The following is a 17920-nucleotide window of genomic DNA, read 5'->3' on the forward strand; positions in this document are numbered from 1 at the left end:
TGCTACAATTTATTAATCATAGTTTTCAACTTCTTGATCAAGTTTTATATAATATAAGAAAAGAAAAGTTTATTAGAATCAAGATTATATTGAAAATCGTTAACAATTAAATTGTTAATTGTTTAGACACACAAACTCTAGGGTTTGTATGCTGGAAATGGGGTGAGGATTGTAAATTGTTTGGACTAAATTGTCAAACTGAATCTAAATCAAATTAAAAAAACGTTTCAAACAGTTATTCTCATTTTGAGGAATTTAGTTGTTAACAATTAAGGTTTAACAATTGGAAAGCAATTTCAAGTTAACAATCAACAGGGACCAGGGAAAAAAAGATAAATTAACAAATTAAAGTTAATGGTTTAGGTGAATTAAATTGTTAAATTGTGTTAAATTGCAAAGTGTTGAGAGATTTATTTACTTTTATTGTTAGTAAATTGTTTGAATGGATAACAAATGAACAAAAAAGTTAACTTAAATTGTTAGACAGAAAATTGAATTGAAAATTTTGCTTAAACAAATTTACACATTCACTTTGATTCTAATCAGTTAATCACAGTTAATTGTTGTCATTCACTAAGGTTGCAATTCATTTTTTTTGGATTAACAAATATGAGCAAGTTTGTGCAAGATTATCAAATCAACAATTAACAATTAAATCTAATTGTTGGTGTTAAATCAACACAGAACGAGATGTGTGAATTGTGAGAGAAAACAAAAACTTTTCTCGATCTTATTATGTTAAGAGTTGATAAGATCGATTAGAACTTTTCGAATTACTTTTTCATTAAGTTTTATTCTTTGAGTTTTCGAATTTTTTTTTGATACTTTACCCAATTTAATGCTCTGTTTTCGAGATCGTGAAAATAAGTTTGGTGCACAAAAGTAGCTTGGCCTCTCGTCGGGGGACAGTTCTGTTCTTGGATAAGGATAATACAGTAAATCACTAACTCGAAATCTTCTCGATTGGGATAAAATCAACAGGCTTAGAACTATTTTTTCGTAATGAATACATGAAACACAAGACAGAACGAAAAAGAGAAGTAAAAAAAAAAGTTATATCTACAAACGAAAACATGAATAGAAACACAATCGTTTCATTAGAACTAATTGGTTACGATAATTTTTATTTTTCAGTCTTTTGAACATTCAATTAAAATGTAATAATCGAATTTTTTTCAATTTCGATTTAGTTGTAACAGGGGAAAAGTTCATGCTGATCTAAGGCTCATGCTCGATTTAATCACATCTGATTAGAATCCAAATCAATGGTTAAGATTAAGTTGTTGGAGTAAATTGACTGATTGGAATCTTGAATTTCTACTGAAATTTTTTCGAGCTCAATTTATGAAAATTAAAGGGAAATTATTGAGAGAATTAGATTCATCATGTTTATCTCAATTTCTTTCAGGTAGATTATCATTTTGATTGAAACAATATGAGATTCCATCTCAATGATAACTAAGTTTCAGAATCAATTGTGATCTTAACTGTTTATCAGTCTCTCTCATCTGAGTTCAATTTCAAAGCATTTCAATTGGAAACTGAATTATGATGAAAAACTGATGTATATATAAATAAATATTATCTTTATCATTGGAAATGATTTTATTTTATTTCTCTTCTTCATCATTTAAAAGGAAAAGCTCAGTAAAAGTTTATTATTGATGAAAGTTTTCATGATGATGAAAAACAAAATTGAAACGATAAAGAACCAGGATGAGACAACAATCAGAATATATTGTCAACAATTGTAATCAGTTAATTACAGTTGAGTTGATATTGAAAGGAGTAGATAAATGGGAGGATATTAACTCGAAAATTAAATCTTGGCATAAAGAAAGAAAAAAAAAGTTGATTGATAGAAAGTTAGAAAAGTTTTGAAATACAATTTTCATGGTTCTCAGAATTCAGACTAACATTTTTGACCAGAACTTTTTTTCTCGTAAAAAAGTATCAAATATAATCTCATAAATCACTCATATCATCATCCTGTCTCTCTCTCTCTCTCTCTCTCTCTCTCTCTCTCTCATCTTGATAATCCAACTAATCATCTGATACTCAGAACGATTTACGCTCTGCTAACATTTTCATGGTGAAAAAGTTCAAAGGTTTAAGTTACATGATATCTTTCGAAAGGGAAAATAGAGAGAGAAAAAGTTCTAAACTGAATAGAACTCGAGTCGAACATTAAAACAACATAAATTAGGTAAATTTGGTGTACAAAGGCGATGGATACTAAACACCAACCATGAAGACAAAATGTTACATGAGAATGATAAAAAACAAGGTTAAAGACAAACAACATGAAATGTATCATGAACATTATTATCATCATCATGAACTTTTATCATGTTAGTTGTTTACATCAAATACATTATACCAAAAATGAAGTAACCATTTCATGTGTGTATTAATAAATGGTGGTGAGTGTTCATGTTTCACTTGGAGGATCGAGGTCAGTAAATCAGTTGGAGTGAGAGAGAGAGAGAGAGAGGAGAGAAAAAAAAGTTCTATTCTCTTGTTCTAATAAAATGTTCGACATCATCATCCATCTATTACCTCTCACATTAGTTAATGAATATTGAGCTCTATCAGTAGAGATTAAGTAAATAAAAGTTGATCAAATGCTTCAGCAAAATGGGAAAAAAGTTCTGACCTCAGATTCTCAATCTCTTCTTACCTTTAATCAGATTATAATCTAGTTAAATTGTTGAATTAATTAATCTTATTTAACATAAATGATTAGAAAGAATGAAAAAAAAACGAAACCAAAACTACAACTACTAATTAAATATTAGCATCAATATCTAAAACAATTGACTAATTAATGAAGCAGAAAACTAAATCAAATGTAATAGAAGATAAATTTAAAAAAAAGTGAGCAAAGAAAACAATGAAAATAATCAATTAATTACTAAAATTTGGTGAATTGTGAGTGATTAAAAGTGATTTGTAAAAAGTGATTAAGTTGATTGCTAAGTTATTGGAAAAAGTTGATTGAACAATTTTCAATAATAGTGAAGTTTTCTCAGTGCTAATGATGTAAGTTGAGTGAATTGTGATTGTTTGATCACCGGCTAAGACATGTAATTGTGATAATCAATTAAATTGTGTGTAAATCAATTAGATATTATCATTTAGTAATTAGTAGATTATTAAACTCCCCCAAACCTGAGGCATCGTAGAGATGAGGTTGAAAGGTGGGTGAAAGAGCAAGTAAAGGTGGGTGATTGCAATCTCGTTGCAGCATATGACATAATACCAACGGAACTGACCCATCGTCCACGTCTGAAAGATAATCTCATGATGGATTAACAGGTTAGAAAAGTTCATTATTATCATTGTTATTAAATTTACAATTCTAAACTCTAACCAAATGAGAACCATGCAAACTGTTAGCAACTGTACAGCAAAAAAAACAAAGTTTCATGACGATTTGATGAGTTTCCTTTGTCTCAGAACTTTACTATTAATATTTGCACAATTACATCTTGATTGCAATAAGAAGATGATTATGATTGTTGAGTTATTTTCCAGTCAATTTAATTCATTTATTCAGACAAGTTTTCATGCTATCAGACGCAGATAATAAGGTTGACCAGTGTCCGATTATTTTTTAGGACAATCTAGTAAAAAGTTGCGAATCTAAGAATTGTATTAATCTAATCCAAATGAATACTTGAGATTAAGATTGATGGATTGTTCATTTGGATTATCTAATTTTAAAGTAACATTTTCTTCAACCTGTCTATATGAATAAATTAATAATATCTTTTCTCAGGACTCACGATTCATGATGATGAATTTGAATCAGAATCTGAAGCTTTTATAATGAACGAAGTTGAAATGTCAAGAGTATTTCAATGATTGTTACAACTTTTTCATTCTTCAATCGTATAATAATAATTTCATTTTCATCTCTTATAATAATTTATGATATTCAATTTTTTTGTCTCCTTCTTTTTATCGATTTTCCCATGAATCAGGAAATTCTGATGAACACAATCTTCTATTTCATGCAAAATCAATTGTATTTCAATAAATTCGAGTCTAAAAGAAGAGGAAGAAAAAAAAAGTTGTAATATTCTTGTGGCTGTTTGGATTTTCCTTGATTCTGATTGAAACTAATTAACCTCTACTCAGTGTTTCCAATCAACAATTATTCAAGTACCATGGTTGAAATACATGAGTAAAAGGTTTCAACTCGATTGTTAATCAACATGAAACTTTATCTCAACCTTTTCTCCCCTGTAACCTTGTGCTTAGTATCATTTTCATCATCATGTAATCATGTTGTGATTCAATTAAGGCTGATCAAATTAACCAGCTATCATCATTTAATCAACTTCAACTCATTAATTAACAATTAATCAGAGTTTTCTAAACTATTATTATATATATATATATATTGTTGATTAAATTGTTGCTCAGTCAAATGAATTCAATCAATTTATTGTTCACCATGAGTTGAATTGGATAAAGAAAAAAAAAATTTTTTTTCCTTTACTCAACTTGAACCATAATAAGATGATTGATATAATCAATTAATTATCATGGGAAAAAACTCAGAAAATGCTTAGTAATTAATATTAACAATTAGTATCAAGCTAAATAAGTTGATGAAAGGTTTTCACATGAAAGTTTCAATTCAATAATAGTGAAACCTTGTTGATTGTCAATCAAAATTCATGCTGTAAAATAATGATAAGATTTTGATATTGTTCATTTAACAGAAACAAGATGAAAACTTATCAAATAGCCTGAGGCGATAAAGATCATCATGAAATTGAATTTCCATCGATACAATTTTTCAAACTCGAAAAACAGAAAAATATTAAAATCCATCTTCCTTTCAATAGATTTTGACACATCTATTTGTATATGTAACAGCAATCGGTTTACATTAAGACAATTGTTCATCATCGTAATTGTAGTTAAAACTTATACACACAATTAACTTTTAATCATTTGTCAAAGGTAATTAAATATTAGTTGGAACAATTTAACCTAAATTGTAACAATTTGATATCGATTATAACACTTACCTAGGGAATCAAGGTTCCTCAAAAACGAGTTTCTAGACGAAGGTCCTAATATAATAATAAGTATAACAATAAAATCAATCACTTAATCATAATTAGAGGACCAGAAAGAGATTAAACTAATTAGGTGGAAAATTAGATTGTTACAATTACGATTACAATTAATTTAATAGCCACTAAAACTTTTTTACCAAAGGATTGAAAAATTAGGTGTAAACATATTGGAAAAAATGTTTTTTTTTCTCGATATCAAGTTAATACAATTTAACTGAATATCGGTTGTTCAGTTTATTTACAGAATCTGCTGAATAGATTTTGGTGAATTATTTTCCACCACCTACCATGAACTCTCACCACTATCTACCCACCGACTGTTTTATCAATTACTCCTCCATCACGTTATCATGAATTCAGTTGATATTATATGTACCATGTGAGTTTGAATTTTCTGTCTGAATTTTTGGTAACAATCAGAATCATACAAAGTCTATTCGTAATCGAATATGAATTTTCTCTCTCTCTCTCTTTTTGTAATTCGAGTATTCGAACAAAAAAGTTCTAGACACTTTTAGAAATACTTTTATTCTCTACACCTGAGATTAGATTTTTTTTTCTTTTCAGAAAATTCTGGAGAGAGAAAGAGAGATTGAGATACAGAAAATTCATTTCAACTGAGTCATGAACATGATAGAATTTTTTTATTATTCGAGGTGGATTTTTGTTCAATATTCTCCACCCCATCTCTCTCATCTTACACCCATTTCTCTCCTCTTTCATTATATACATTGTATCTCATTTCATGATGAGATGAAGATTATTTTTCTCTCAATTCCTAACTATGAATAATCAGATTTCATTCCTAAAATTCAGATTAATAATAATTTCATTTCTATCACAAGTTACATCCAATTATCGTGTTTATGAATAAATTTCATCAACCAACTGGATTAATTAATTAGTAACTTGCAAGTCAGTTAATCTAATTGCTAATTGGTAAATATCTGAGAGAATGAGAGAGAAACAAATTCACTCTAAATCATAAAGTTCTGAGACTAAATTTCAATATTTGCTCAGAATATTTTCCTCTCAATCATGAAAACTTCCATTCATATCCTTTGATTAAGAGATAAATATCTAAATCCAACTGTTAATAAATAGATTAACCTAAATCAATGTCCATTAAGTTATATTTATCGTTGATAAATAAGTTATATCTCAATGAATAAGATGACCAATATAAACTAGACATGATTAAACTCACACCCAAAAGTAAACATGATTAACTTGATTATTGATGATTGTACAGTTAGACTGTGATTAAGAAAACTATTGAGCAATATAAAGCATTTAAAAAACAACAACAATCTGATGATCACAATTTAGTCCTCGTAATTATAAACTAGTTCAGATAATCAACTTACAATTACAAACTATACAAACAGATTAACACCATTGATTAATCATTAAGGGTTTTGTTTGTTATCATAATCAATTTGTCAATTTTTTTTTGTCACAATCAATTGAAATTGTATTGAAAATCATAATCAAGGTGATTGTTTTCCTATCAATCAGATAAACTAATCTGATTGTTTTAATCCATTTACAAGAGGATTAGGGTTTATATAGATAATTGAACTTGGAATTGTTGTTATCATCGATGATGATATTTTCTTATGAGAGAGGAAAACAGGTAAATAAATTGAATCGAATTGAGAAAATCTTTGTACACTTGGAATGAACTTTTTTTCGTCACATTTCTTTGGGAATGGTTTTCTTACCTTCAGAGTTTCGCTTCGAAGTGTCCGAAACCTCTTTGGTCACACTGTCTTCACTAACACTGGCCGGTATTCTTGGTCCATCTGAGGTATTATTATTATTAGAATTAGAAGTATTTGAATTATTATTATTGTTCCCATCGTTACGTTGATTGGCAGTATCAGATAATGAAGTATAACGATTACGAGTGACCGGAGAGTGGACATGGGAAGGTGTGGTTGTGGGTTTGTGACGGCGTTTTGTTGAGAAACGGCTGACAAATGAAGTGTTGTGTTTAAATCTATGAGAAAATGAAAGTAGGATATATAAATACAAGATCGTATATTAGAAACAATGAGAGATTAAGAGAGGTGCCAATCTGGATAGGCTCTAGAATTAGGTTTAATTAGGCTTACAGATTAGCTAATAGATAGTAATTAGCATCATATGAAAATAAGAGTAAGGGAAAAGTTTTAACATCGATGTTGTCGGGAGTTCGAGAATCATTTGATACATGCAAATTTATTGTTATTGGTGTTTTTAGTGGACTAAGAGAGTGTTAGTATTACTTACAAACTGCCACTCGAAGGAGGCAAATCCAACTTTTCTTTACGTCGTAACGTAAATGAGCCTGAAGTGTATCTGCTGGATCGAAGTGGAAATTAGATCGTTGCGAGTGATTGTGTTTTTTAACGAGTTCACGAGTGCATTTGGGTTGTGTATATGTGCGTTAGTATTTAGTATGCATGATGATGTGTGCAGATGTGAATTTATATTATTTACATGTAACATGTGTGAGAAAGGAAAATGTTAAAAACGGAAACGGAAATGATGAGGATAAATTAGAAGTTATTGATTAGTAAAATTACAATTAGTACATTAGTTTTTTTAATAGAGTTAAAAGTGAGAGAGATAAAGATTTGTCTTGATCTGTTTTTGCTTCTTATTATTATGTAACTGAATTTAAATCTATTAAATTGAGTTTAGGCCTTTTTTTTTATAGTATCGAGTGGACAATAATTACTCACGCTGGAGGACTTGGAAGTGGTACTTGGTGGATCTTCCAAGTGGCCACTGACATTGAATTTTCATCGGCAGCGTAACATCGCCAAAGGCATTGGATTAAAGTCGCTGCTGGTCCTCGGCGTCTGATCATATGTTTTTGTCTCTGTTGTTGTTGAACTTTCAAAGCGAAACCAGAACCAAGGATACCCTGTAAATACACAAATTGAGACAATCTCATCATTGATAATCAATTCAATTCTAACCTGATTGTAAATATAATTGAATTTTAACTCTCATTCAATTAGAATTGTGAAAAAAAATGTAATCCACTTTTCCAATTTTCTCATTGAAATAATTTCCAACAATCTTCACACTCACACATAATACATTCATCATGGTGATAAACCAAAATAACTCAATTAACTTGATGACCTTAATTAATCAATTCACTTTGATAGAAAAAAAAAGTTCAACCAAATTCAATCTATTCATGTGCTATAAATTGTATATTTTTAGCAACAATCAAATTGACCTAATAAAAAACAAATCACACTTGGTCAAGGATAAATTGCTCAGCATATTCAATACGATGAACCTAAATAAAAAACTTTCTGAACAGTTATCATGTCATTTCATGGTGATCATTATAATATCAAGTGACATTTAAAGCAAAATGTCAACTTATTCAACAGTAATAAACTAACATACATCAGGATTGTAAACAGTTATTAATTAACAGATATACTTTGTATACTAATTAATTACATAATATTACATGTATATGAGTATCTTTTTAGATGTTTGATAAATCTATATGGAAATTATCATGGGTAAAGAAAATATTATTCCATGGAAAATGTTGATAATATAATTACCGCAGGTAAGGCAAAAAATGAGATCCCAAGAAGTGCACAAAAAGACGCGATTAGTTTACCAGGCCATGTTTTAGGTACAATATCACCATAACCTACTGTACAAAGTGTTATCTAACAAAGGGAGAGAGAGAGAAAAAGAAATGACCAATGGTCAATTGTAGAGAGATGAATAATAATTATAATAGCTCGGTGAGTGGATAAACTTACCACTCCCCACCAAAGGGCATCGGCAAAATTATTAAATGTCTCAGGATTTGAATCTTTCTCAACTAAATATACAAGGAATGAGGAAAATATGAGACCCAAGAATCCAATGTAAACGGTTGTGATTAGTTCCTGGATGGTGGGATGATAATAATAAACAGGAAAGTGGATTGAATGAAATGTTATTCAGTTAATCAGAGATTGAGCCATGGAATCAATTTAAACATGAATCAAGTTAATCATGTAAATCTATGAGCTGTTTTTTTTATAGATTATCGATTGAAAATGAATTTATTGATTACTTATTTTCATCATCATTATCATCATGCAATCAACTTCATCCCAACACTTATACACCTTGATAACTTTATATATAAAAATAAACTGACCTCATTGATTATTTTTCATAAATTGGTATTTTTTTCTCGGGTTAATTTCATGATAATGATTTGAATCATGTAATAGGAAATAAAATGAGCTCATGATGATAATGTTTATAAGTGACAATTCAACAAAAAGTTCTGATCATATTGTTAAGTGAATTTGTTATTATTTTAATATTTTTCAATTCTTTTTGTTTTTGCTCTTCATATATGAAAGAAAATTATTTTTTTAATATCAATTTCTTACCTGTCGATGTGCATAGACAACTGAACCTAATAACTTCCAGGTTCCACCTCTTCTGTCCATTCGAACCATTCGGAGTATTTGGAAGAATCGAAGGCCACGAAGAGCCGATGTAGCGAAAACTTGACCACCAGTTCCAACGATAAAGACCACAATCGATGCGATAATAACAACAATATCTGTTGAAATTCAGAGCATTGAATAAGGAAATAGTTCATTGAATAATAAATAATCATGATAACTTTTACATGGACACAAAGTTTGCAGTTTGCAAACTGATTATAAACAAATGTAAATAAACAAATGACAATGAAAAAATTGTATTGGACAAAATTCTGACCAATGGTCATCCAATTAGCAATGGCTTAACATCAAGAGGAGTTGAATACAAAAATAGCAATTCAAAAGTTAATTGTCCATGAAAAATGGTCATTTTGTTTTGTGTTTGTACTTGAAAAGTGTAACTTCATGTTGACCAGAATTTATATAAATCATGATTATCAGAATCCGAATCACTGATTGAATTATTCATTCATTTCTCTGTCAATCTTTAAACTTTCTCTCTCTCTCTTTTGCTGGTCAAGCTTTTTGGCTTTTCCTTGTTATTTTTTCTCTTTAGACTGGTCAGTTATCGATTAGAGCGATAATGATTCTAACGAAGTTCATGATTTTTATGAATTTTCTGTTTAACCTTTTGTCGGATTAGTGGCGAAAAAGAATTTTTTCAACCAGAATTTTAAGTCACAATTAAGTCGCGATGAGAATCTAAGACAGTTCTAAGAGAAATTTTCCCAAAAACTAAATAGAATCTTTTCTTTTGCCATGGTTCATATTCGCACATGATTGACTTTTAATTCTATATCTGGTAAATTTAATTCGTTTCCAATTCGAGAAAACCTCAAGTTGTTTCATGTAATTTGAGATTCGGTAGATTTTTTTTCTTCTCTCTATCCTTTTTGTTAGATTTTTATTATTACTAATATCATGTAAGTCTAACCTTTTTTTATGAACTCAAAACTCAAGAAACTGTAGATTATCATGATACAAATAAAAGTTTTCGATTCCATGTTCGTGGTAATTTGATTCGAAGGTGAGATGTTGGAAAATATTTTCTCGTGTTTAAATTAACTGAATAAATTTTCTAGAAAATTAATTCTCATCAGCAAGATTTCATTCTCATGATTTCATCATAATTATCACGCAGAGAGAGAGAGAGTCGAAATTGAATAGCCCTGAACCTGTGAATCTTGAGAATTGAAATGATACAATGGAAACAGAATCTCAACCATTTACACTTGAATGTATTGAGTAAATAACAGAAGCAGAGATAATGGTTATCATGAAAAGGAGAAAAATTTTCACCCTACAATGAATATCTATGGAGCTACATGAAGTAAGAAATAATAAACAACTGAATATGAGAAGAGATATTCAGAATCAGAATCGTTCAAAGTTCTGAACAATTGGGAAAGAGAGAGAGAGAGAGCAGAAAAAACAAAATAATAGAATCAAAATATATTCCTTCATTTATATAAATCTTATCAACTTCTTGATAATGATCATCATCATCACCATGATAAAGATAATCATTGTTATTATCATTGTCAGCATGATAATAATACGAAGCCAAGAAAAGTGTTTCTCAAAATGAGATTCATACATAAATTGTATTCATCGTCATACACACTGAATACATACAAAGCAACAGGCTATTCAGTGTAATATAATCATGGTTATCATGAGAATGATAATAATAATAATCATCATCATAATATTATCATGAAACATTATCGCAAGAATTTGAATCATCATCTCAACTCAAATTGGTAAATTATAAAATCCAATCAAAAGACTAACACATAAAAACTAAAAGACAATTGTTGACACAATCAAATTAGATTCTCTTTAAAGATTTTTAATTGTCACTCTTTAATTGTTAATCACTTACCGATTACGCAAAATGGGCTTCGTAAAAAACGCATTCGTCCAACCCAACCCTGGTATCGTGATCGACACCCAGCTGACCAAAGTCGTAAAAAAAATTCAACAGTAAACCAAACAATCATTAATAATTCCTAAGATATTGATTAATAGTAAATATGAAAACAAAACAAAAGTTTAATTAGCGTTAATTGTTTGAGTGTTTAAGTCCTTTAATTGTTGATAAAAATGTTGATTAACTTACCATTTTTAATAGTATTGCTGAAGCAGCTTCTTCGTACTCTTTAATTGTTGAAAAAACACTCAAAATAAGGCAGGTAAATACCATACAAAACCTGTAATGATTAAAGTAAATTGTTATTTAAATTGTTAATCAAACATTAAGATAATATTCATCTTTGTGTCTCTCTCACCGTTAATTGTTTAAATCAATTATGCAACAATATTACAAGTCTATTAGGATTAAGGGTTACTATTAACAATTAAGGTAAATTTTAGTAACTGAATTAACTTTGGCAATCAGTTGAAAGTCAATTGATTCAAAAAAAAACTAAATTTACCTTTTGATTCAATTAAATTAACCTTCAAATGATACCAATCAATTAATCATATTGAATCAGGTAATCTTGTTTAGCTAATCCATATACTGGATTATATGACTTAAATTGTTAGATTACTAACATAGTTAATCAAATCTTTTACTGTATCATCACAATTAAGCATAACTAATATGATTTAACTAAAACCTTTATTAGTTATATAATTGATTAATTGAATTAATTTAGTTTCATTATCTTTGTTTTTATTGATAAATTGTAACAGAAAAGTTTTTTTCAAATGATTGAAATTACGATTTAATTTAATTAAATGAAATACGTTGAATTAACATGAGGCTGAAAAGGAAATTAAGTCTAATTGTGACTCTTTGATTCCTTAATTGTTTACTTTGGAACTCATTAAATTAATTCACTTAGAATGAATCAAATCATGTTAATAATAGAAAGAGAGAGAGGAGAAATTAAATTTTCATGGAAAAGAATAAAAAAAAGTTCTGATTCTTGTTGATCCATTTCAGAGAATTGAAACAAAAAAATCTATCCTGTTACAATCTTTTAATCATGATCATCATGAAATCTACTGAAGATATAATTTACTTTTTGTTTTCATGTATTACAATGAATTTCACCTTAGCATGGTTCATGTGAATCTTTTTTCACCATGAAAATTTATTTACATCATGAATCCATAGGAATATTAATGTAACAATAAGACAATTGTTTCCATCATTATTAACATCATTAGTTTTATATTATTATTGTTGTTGATCAGATGAACTGTAAGAGGAAAAATAAAGTTCTGAACTTCATGAAATTCATGCAAATGAGAGATAATAAGTAAGTATCATGAGTATCTCTAAGTAGATCTCATGGTTTTTGTATACAGAATCTTAAATTCTGTCATAATTGATTTCAATTGAACTCGTTTTTGATATTTTCGAGTCAATTCTTATAGTATCTGAAAAAGTTCAATGACTAATTGTAAATCCTTTCGAGATTGAAATTGATTATTACAATCAGCCAAAAGAATCAATCAACCAGAACTTTGCTTGGTGTTCAGGAAAAAATAGTTATCAATCAACTGCTCATCTTTTTTTATCGCTAACAAAACCAACGCTTAGGATCAATATGAATATAGTCAAACTGACCAATGGTCAAGTACATAAATTATGTATAAATGACCATTTATCTGGAAGATCAATCTGATTCATTTACATGGTACTTTAATCAACTGCTTTGTCTAATTTAGTTTGTAATCTCATTTTCATTTCTGGACTAATTGTTCACTAATCACAATTGATAGGAAATAAATTGTAATTATCAGTTAATTGATTATCTAAGTCCCTGGGTCTTTATTATGAACAGGAAAGTAATTAAGCAAAAAAAAACTTTACAATTTGCTGAGTTAATTAACTGTTGTTGTTGTTGAATATAAAACTAATTGTGATTAGTCAGCTTCTCCATGCAATCACAATTAACGTATCAAAAAAGTTCACACCAACTAATCAAGTCACTTTTAAGTGTAAACAATTAAACATTGATATCAAAGTGTAACAATTAAAAATCAACTGATAACAAGTTAATCTCAATTAGAACTGTAATTTTATAATTTAATAGTTTGAGCCCTAAAATGATACAATCAATGACCATTCATAAACCATTAATGGTCAACAAGAGGCTCAATGTAAATCGATATACTGACCAATAGATGACCAGAAGAAAATTTAAATTTCAACAATTTACAACAAAGTATTGACCATAATTCAAGTTGAATGTAAATTTGTGAAGTAATAATTGACCTGAGCTCCGATAAAATTATACATAATAGTTTTCCCAACTGACCACTGGTCAAGAGGTTAATACTTGCTCTTTCAAAGTTAAAAGACATAAAAAGTTATAAGAAAAAAAAAACCAACCAAAATTAAATTTGGTTGACATTAAATTCAAATGAGATTAGTTGACATGGATCAATGTCAATAACAAATAATCCTGGTCAACTGTTGGTCAGTTTATCGATAAAATAATAATATCAAATGATTACAAATAACAGTTTTCCAATTAATCACTTGATCATAATCATTAATCAATCTAAACAATGATCACTTATGGTCAATGTAACTAAGGATTAGGATAAAGATTATTTCAATCATGATCATTAAAAGTTTCTCAATGAAATAATCAATTGTATTAATGCAACGAAACAATTGATTGTAACAATTAGTCTGTTTATTTTGTCCGATTCATTGAATATTAAGGTTAATTTTGTTTCAACAAATGACGATTGAAAATCAATAAGTAAATAAAAAGATCACAACAATCAACAATAATCAGTTAATTATCTGAACAAGATTATTATTACATTATTAAATGTTAATTGTAATTGCAAATCAAGTTGACGAATAGCAAAAAAAAAATTAACTAAATTTTTTGCCGAAAGAAACAAATTTCAAATTGAATTTGATTTTTTTTTCGCTCATAACTTGTTGATATAATTTTTGCTATTAGAATATTATGATTCATGTTCATGAGATTTTCATGAGAAATTCTGGAAACTTGAATAAATCAGTAATTCAATTGGGAATCGAGATGATCAACATACATGATAATCAACCAGTAGCAACAATTACGATTAGTTTTCCTTCAGAAAATAACAGAGTAAATATTGTTCATTGTAAATTGTAATCTAATCGAAGATTGAATCAGCCTTCCAATTGGGAATTAAGTTAATTGTTACTATCAACAGTAAATTAATGTAAACAAATTAATCTCATCTAAATTTTGATTGTTTCTTTCGTTGACTAGTTAATGAGAGCAAAAATAGTTACTCTTTTTTTTTCATAAACTAAACTTTTCATCTTTCGAGTTCTGAACGATATGAAAAAGGTATTAACATAATTCCTATGAAGTTCATGATATAATTATCAGATTATTTACTCACAGATAAAGATTAGATAGAGATTAAAATTTGTCTCTGAAAAAATGTTGATTCAGTTGATTCAAATTGTTTCTGCTATCTGATTATTCATTCATTTAACAGAGTTAAATCTAATAATTGTTGAGAATCATATTATTTACATGATAATTGAATGTTGATTTTCATCATAATCATTATCATCATCATCGTCATCTTCATGATAAAAAAAAATGAATGTATGATTATATAAGTTTTATATAATCAAATTGGATAAACAAAATTCATCAGTGAGTGAAAGATTATGATTATAATCAATCATGATGATTAACTTTGATGGTAAGTAATTTGAATGTAAGATAATATTGATTCAGTTGTAATGAAAATGTTTCTCAGAGACAGGGAGTGTAAATATCCAGGGAGGATATTAATCATTCTGGGTGGAAATGTCAATCTAACTGAATTAGAAGGACAGATAATAACAGGAATATATTTAAATCACCATTAGAACAGTTCATGAAAACTAAGAGTATATATTCATCATACTATTCTTGTATTAGAACTTTTAAAATGGGAGGATTATTGTTGAGTTGAATCTCGAAACTTACACAATCATATGATATGAGATCGCTCGTTTGCCTCTTGGACGTTCGAGAAAATTATGGCAAAGAAATTGATATTTACGAATAATTTGATCACGAGTTCGATTACGAGTAACATTAACGCAAAGTGGGCGACCTAATATACTACAACGAGGTTGATTGTGTCGACCATTGGTTGACGAGTTGTTGAGGTTAACTGCTGGTGTATTTTCATCGGGTGGGTCATTGCCCAAGGGGATATTCGGACTGGTTGATGATACTGAAAGTAAAGCTGAAGATTCAACAACACTGGAAACAATTAACGGGGATAATGATGAATTTGTCCGTTTATTGTGATGAAGTGTTGACATTTTAGTAACCGATGTGGTCAGTATTGTTGTAGTTTCGGTTGTTGTTGTAGCTGCTATTGCTGATTCATCGTCATCATTATCATCATCTTCGATATCATTTACAATTGTTACTCCTTCACGTTTTAAAAGGATCTCACTATTGATCAGATTAACGGTTGGTGAGGTCACTCTTAGTATACTTTGTAAGTGGGCTTATTGTTGGTCAAAGGGTTGATATGAGGTGTAACATAATCACAGCCACGATCTAACGGAAATAAGTATCTTTTATCTTCATCTTCATCCGGTTCATCATCATCATCATCATCTTCTTCTTCTTCGTTATCTTCTTCATCGCCATCATCAACCTCATCTCCATCAATATCAATTTCATCATCATCATCTTCAAGTTCACGACTATCATTAACCTTATCAACAAACTGACCATCACCTCGTTCAAGATCACTGACCATTTGATTACGACCAGGCTTTTGAGTCTTCTCCTCCACCGAGTATAAATTATATCTAGATGAAGATGAGATATAATTTCCCCTTGAATCGTGAACTAGATGACCCAAGTTGTGGTATTGAACTAACTGAATTTGACCCGGAAATTTGTGAATAAGATGATGATGATGGTGAAGGTATCGATAATAACGGTAAACGGTTACCTTTGAATTTTGTATTTCGACGCCAACAATTTTCATCGATTGGATAATTTCCGCCGGTTCGTTGTAATTTATGATGATTTCGCTGTTGTGATTGTTGCTCAACATGATATCGAAATGATGAGGCTTCATGATAAGCAGAACTTTCTTCCGAAGTGTTTTTCACGATATTATCTGTATCTCGATTGACTAATTGATTGTCTTCTTGGTGTTCTTGTGGTTGATGATGATGATGATGGGCTGTGATTGATGGATCATAAGGTCTACCACTGGTCAAGGTAGTGAACAAATTGTTGGCCATAAACCGTTGTAACGTACCGATGTACACCGATAATGGAAACGGTCAGTTAATTTAGTGACCATTAGAAAGTAATAAAAATAAACTAAAACGTAACAACAAGTTTCAAGATCTTAATTAACCTTCAATCAAGTGTAATGAGTTTCGATTGACCATTAAATTAGAAACAAGGTTACAATTAATTAACTTCACAATTGACAATTTCCTTTTGATGATCATTTGTTTGTTTTCACTGAAAGAAAATGCGAGAAAAAAAAACAAAACCAAACCAAAGACAAATACGGGAAACGGAAATGATGCCAAATCCAAACACTAAGATTGGAAAAGTTTTTCCTCTATCAACTGATTGTATTAATTATATCACATTGTTGATCACTTGATTTGAAAATGATTTTCTAACAAGATGCAGATCAAATTGTTGATAAAATTATCTTAATTGTGATAATAATAAAAAAATTAACCATTGGCACAATTGTGATTAGAATCAAGTAGAAGTCATCATGTTTATCATCATAGTTTTTGATGATAAAAAAGTATAAGAGACACAGGAGACAAAGATGATTACATTGATGAAGAAAGAGATTTTTTGATTATGAGGAAGAGGAAGCGGAAGATGCAAAGAGGAAAAAGAAAAAAAGATGATGGAGAGAGAGAGAGAGAGTAAATATCGATAGTAAATATTAAGTGATGATCATCATCTCTCTGAGTAGAAATGAATTTGTTGTTGTCTTTACTTTTTTTTCTCGATTCTTTGGTCTCCCTGATAATCTTTGGAACGATAAAATTAGAGACAGAGAATAAGAAAGAGAAGGAGAAGAGAGAGAGAGAATAGATAAGAGTGAGACTGAATACTCACTCAAATGGTTCTTGCGTAGAGAAGAAAAGAAGAAAAAAAAGTTCCAAATTCGACAGAAATTATTCTTTCACCTTCTCATTTTTCTTTCTTCTTTTATTCTGAGACTTATAGGAGGTCAATATGCAGATTCGTTGAAATGTTCATGGTAATGTTAAGAACAGTTGAAGAATCATGAAGAGTCAGAAGAAAACAATATTCATGATGACAGAACTTTTTTTCTCACTCTCTTCCCCCAACTTATTTTCCATGAGTT

General features: G+C 29.2%; 2 protein-coding genes across 8 annotated transcripts in view; both read right to left on the minus strand.

Moving 5' to 3' along the window:
• Positions 1–17920, minus strand: part of LOC128386803 (uncharacterized) — a 61688-nt gene that overhangs the window by 5367 nt on the left and 38401 nt on the right. For 2 of the 7 annotated variants that reach the window (XM_053345880.1, XM_053345886.1), the window contains exons 2-12: positions 11694–11784; positions 11457–11583; positions 9512–9687; positions 8885–9013; positions 8678–8788; positions 7826–8010; positions 7371–7439; positions 6821–7098; positions 5046–5090; positions 3172–3288; positions 831–911 (exon numbers count right to left, since the gene is read on the minus strand). In XM_053345880.1, coding sequence (XP_053201855.1) covers positions 831–911; positions 3172–3288; positions 5046–5090; positions 6821–7098; positions 7371–7439; positions 7826–8010; positions 8678–8788; positions 8885–9013; positions 9512–9687; positions 11457–11583; positions 11694–11784 — 1409 coding nt within the window. Of the gene's footprint in view, positions 1–830; positions 912–3171; positions 3289–5045; positions 5091–6820; positions 7099–7370; positions 7440–7825; positions 8011–8677; positions 8789–8884; positions 9014–9511; positions 9688–11456; positions 11584–11693; positions 11785–15525; positions 16062–17920 lie in introns of those variants that run through there. The other 5 variants (XM_053345884.1, XM_053345881.1, XM_053345882.1 and 2 more) reach the window with 5 other exon arrangements.
• On the minus strand, positions 16061–17411 carry LOC128386806 (uncharacterized). Its single transcript, XM_053345889.1, has one exon. The coding sequence runs from the start codon at positions 16812–16814 to the stop codon at positions 16371–16373; it is 444 nt and encodes a 147-aa protein (XP_053201864.1). The 5' UTR covers positions 16815–17411; the 3' UTR covers positions 16061–16370.

Source organism: Panonychus citri, unplaced genomic scaffold, assembly GCF_014898815.1.
Source record: "Panonychus citri isolate SS breed McGregor unplaced genomic scaffold, ASM1489881v1 Contig00077, whole genome shotgun sequence".
NCBI lineage: Eukaryota > Metazoa > Arthropoda > Arachnida > Trombidiformes > Tetranychidae > Panonychus > Panonychus citri.

Coding starts and splice junctions, on each gene's coding strand:
- LOC128386806 (XM_053345889.1), bottom strand. CDS start 16,814: ATGGCCAACAATTTGTTCACTACCTTGACCAGTGGTAGACCTTATGAT.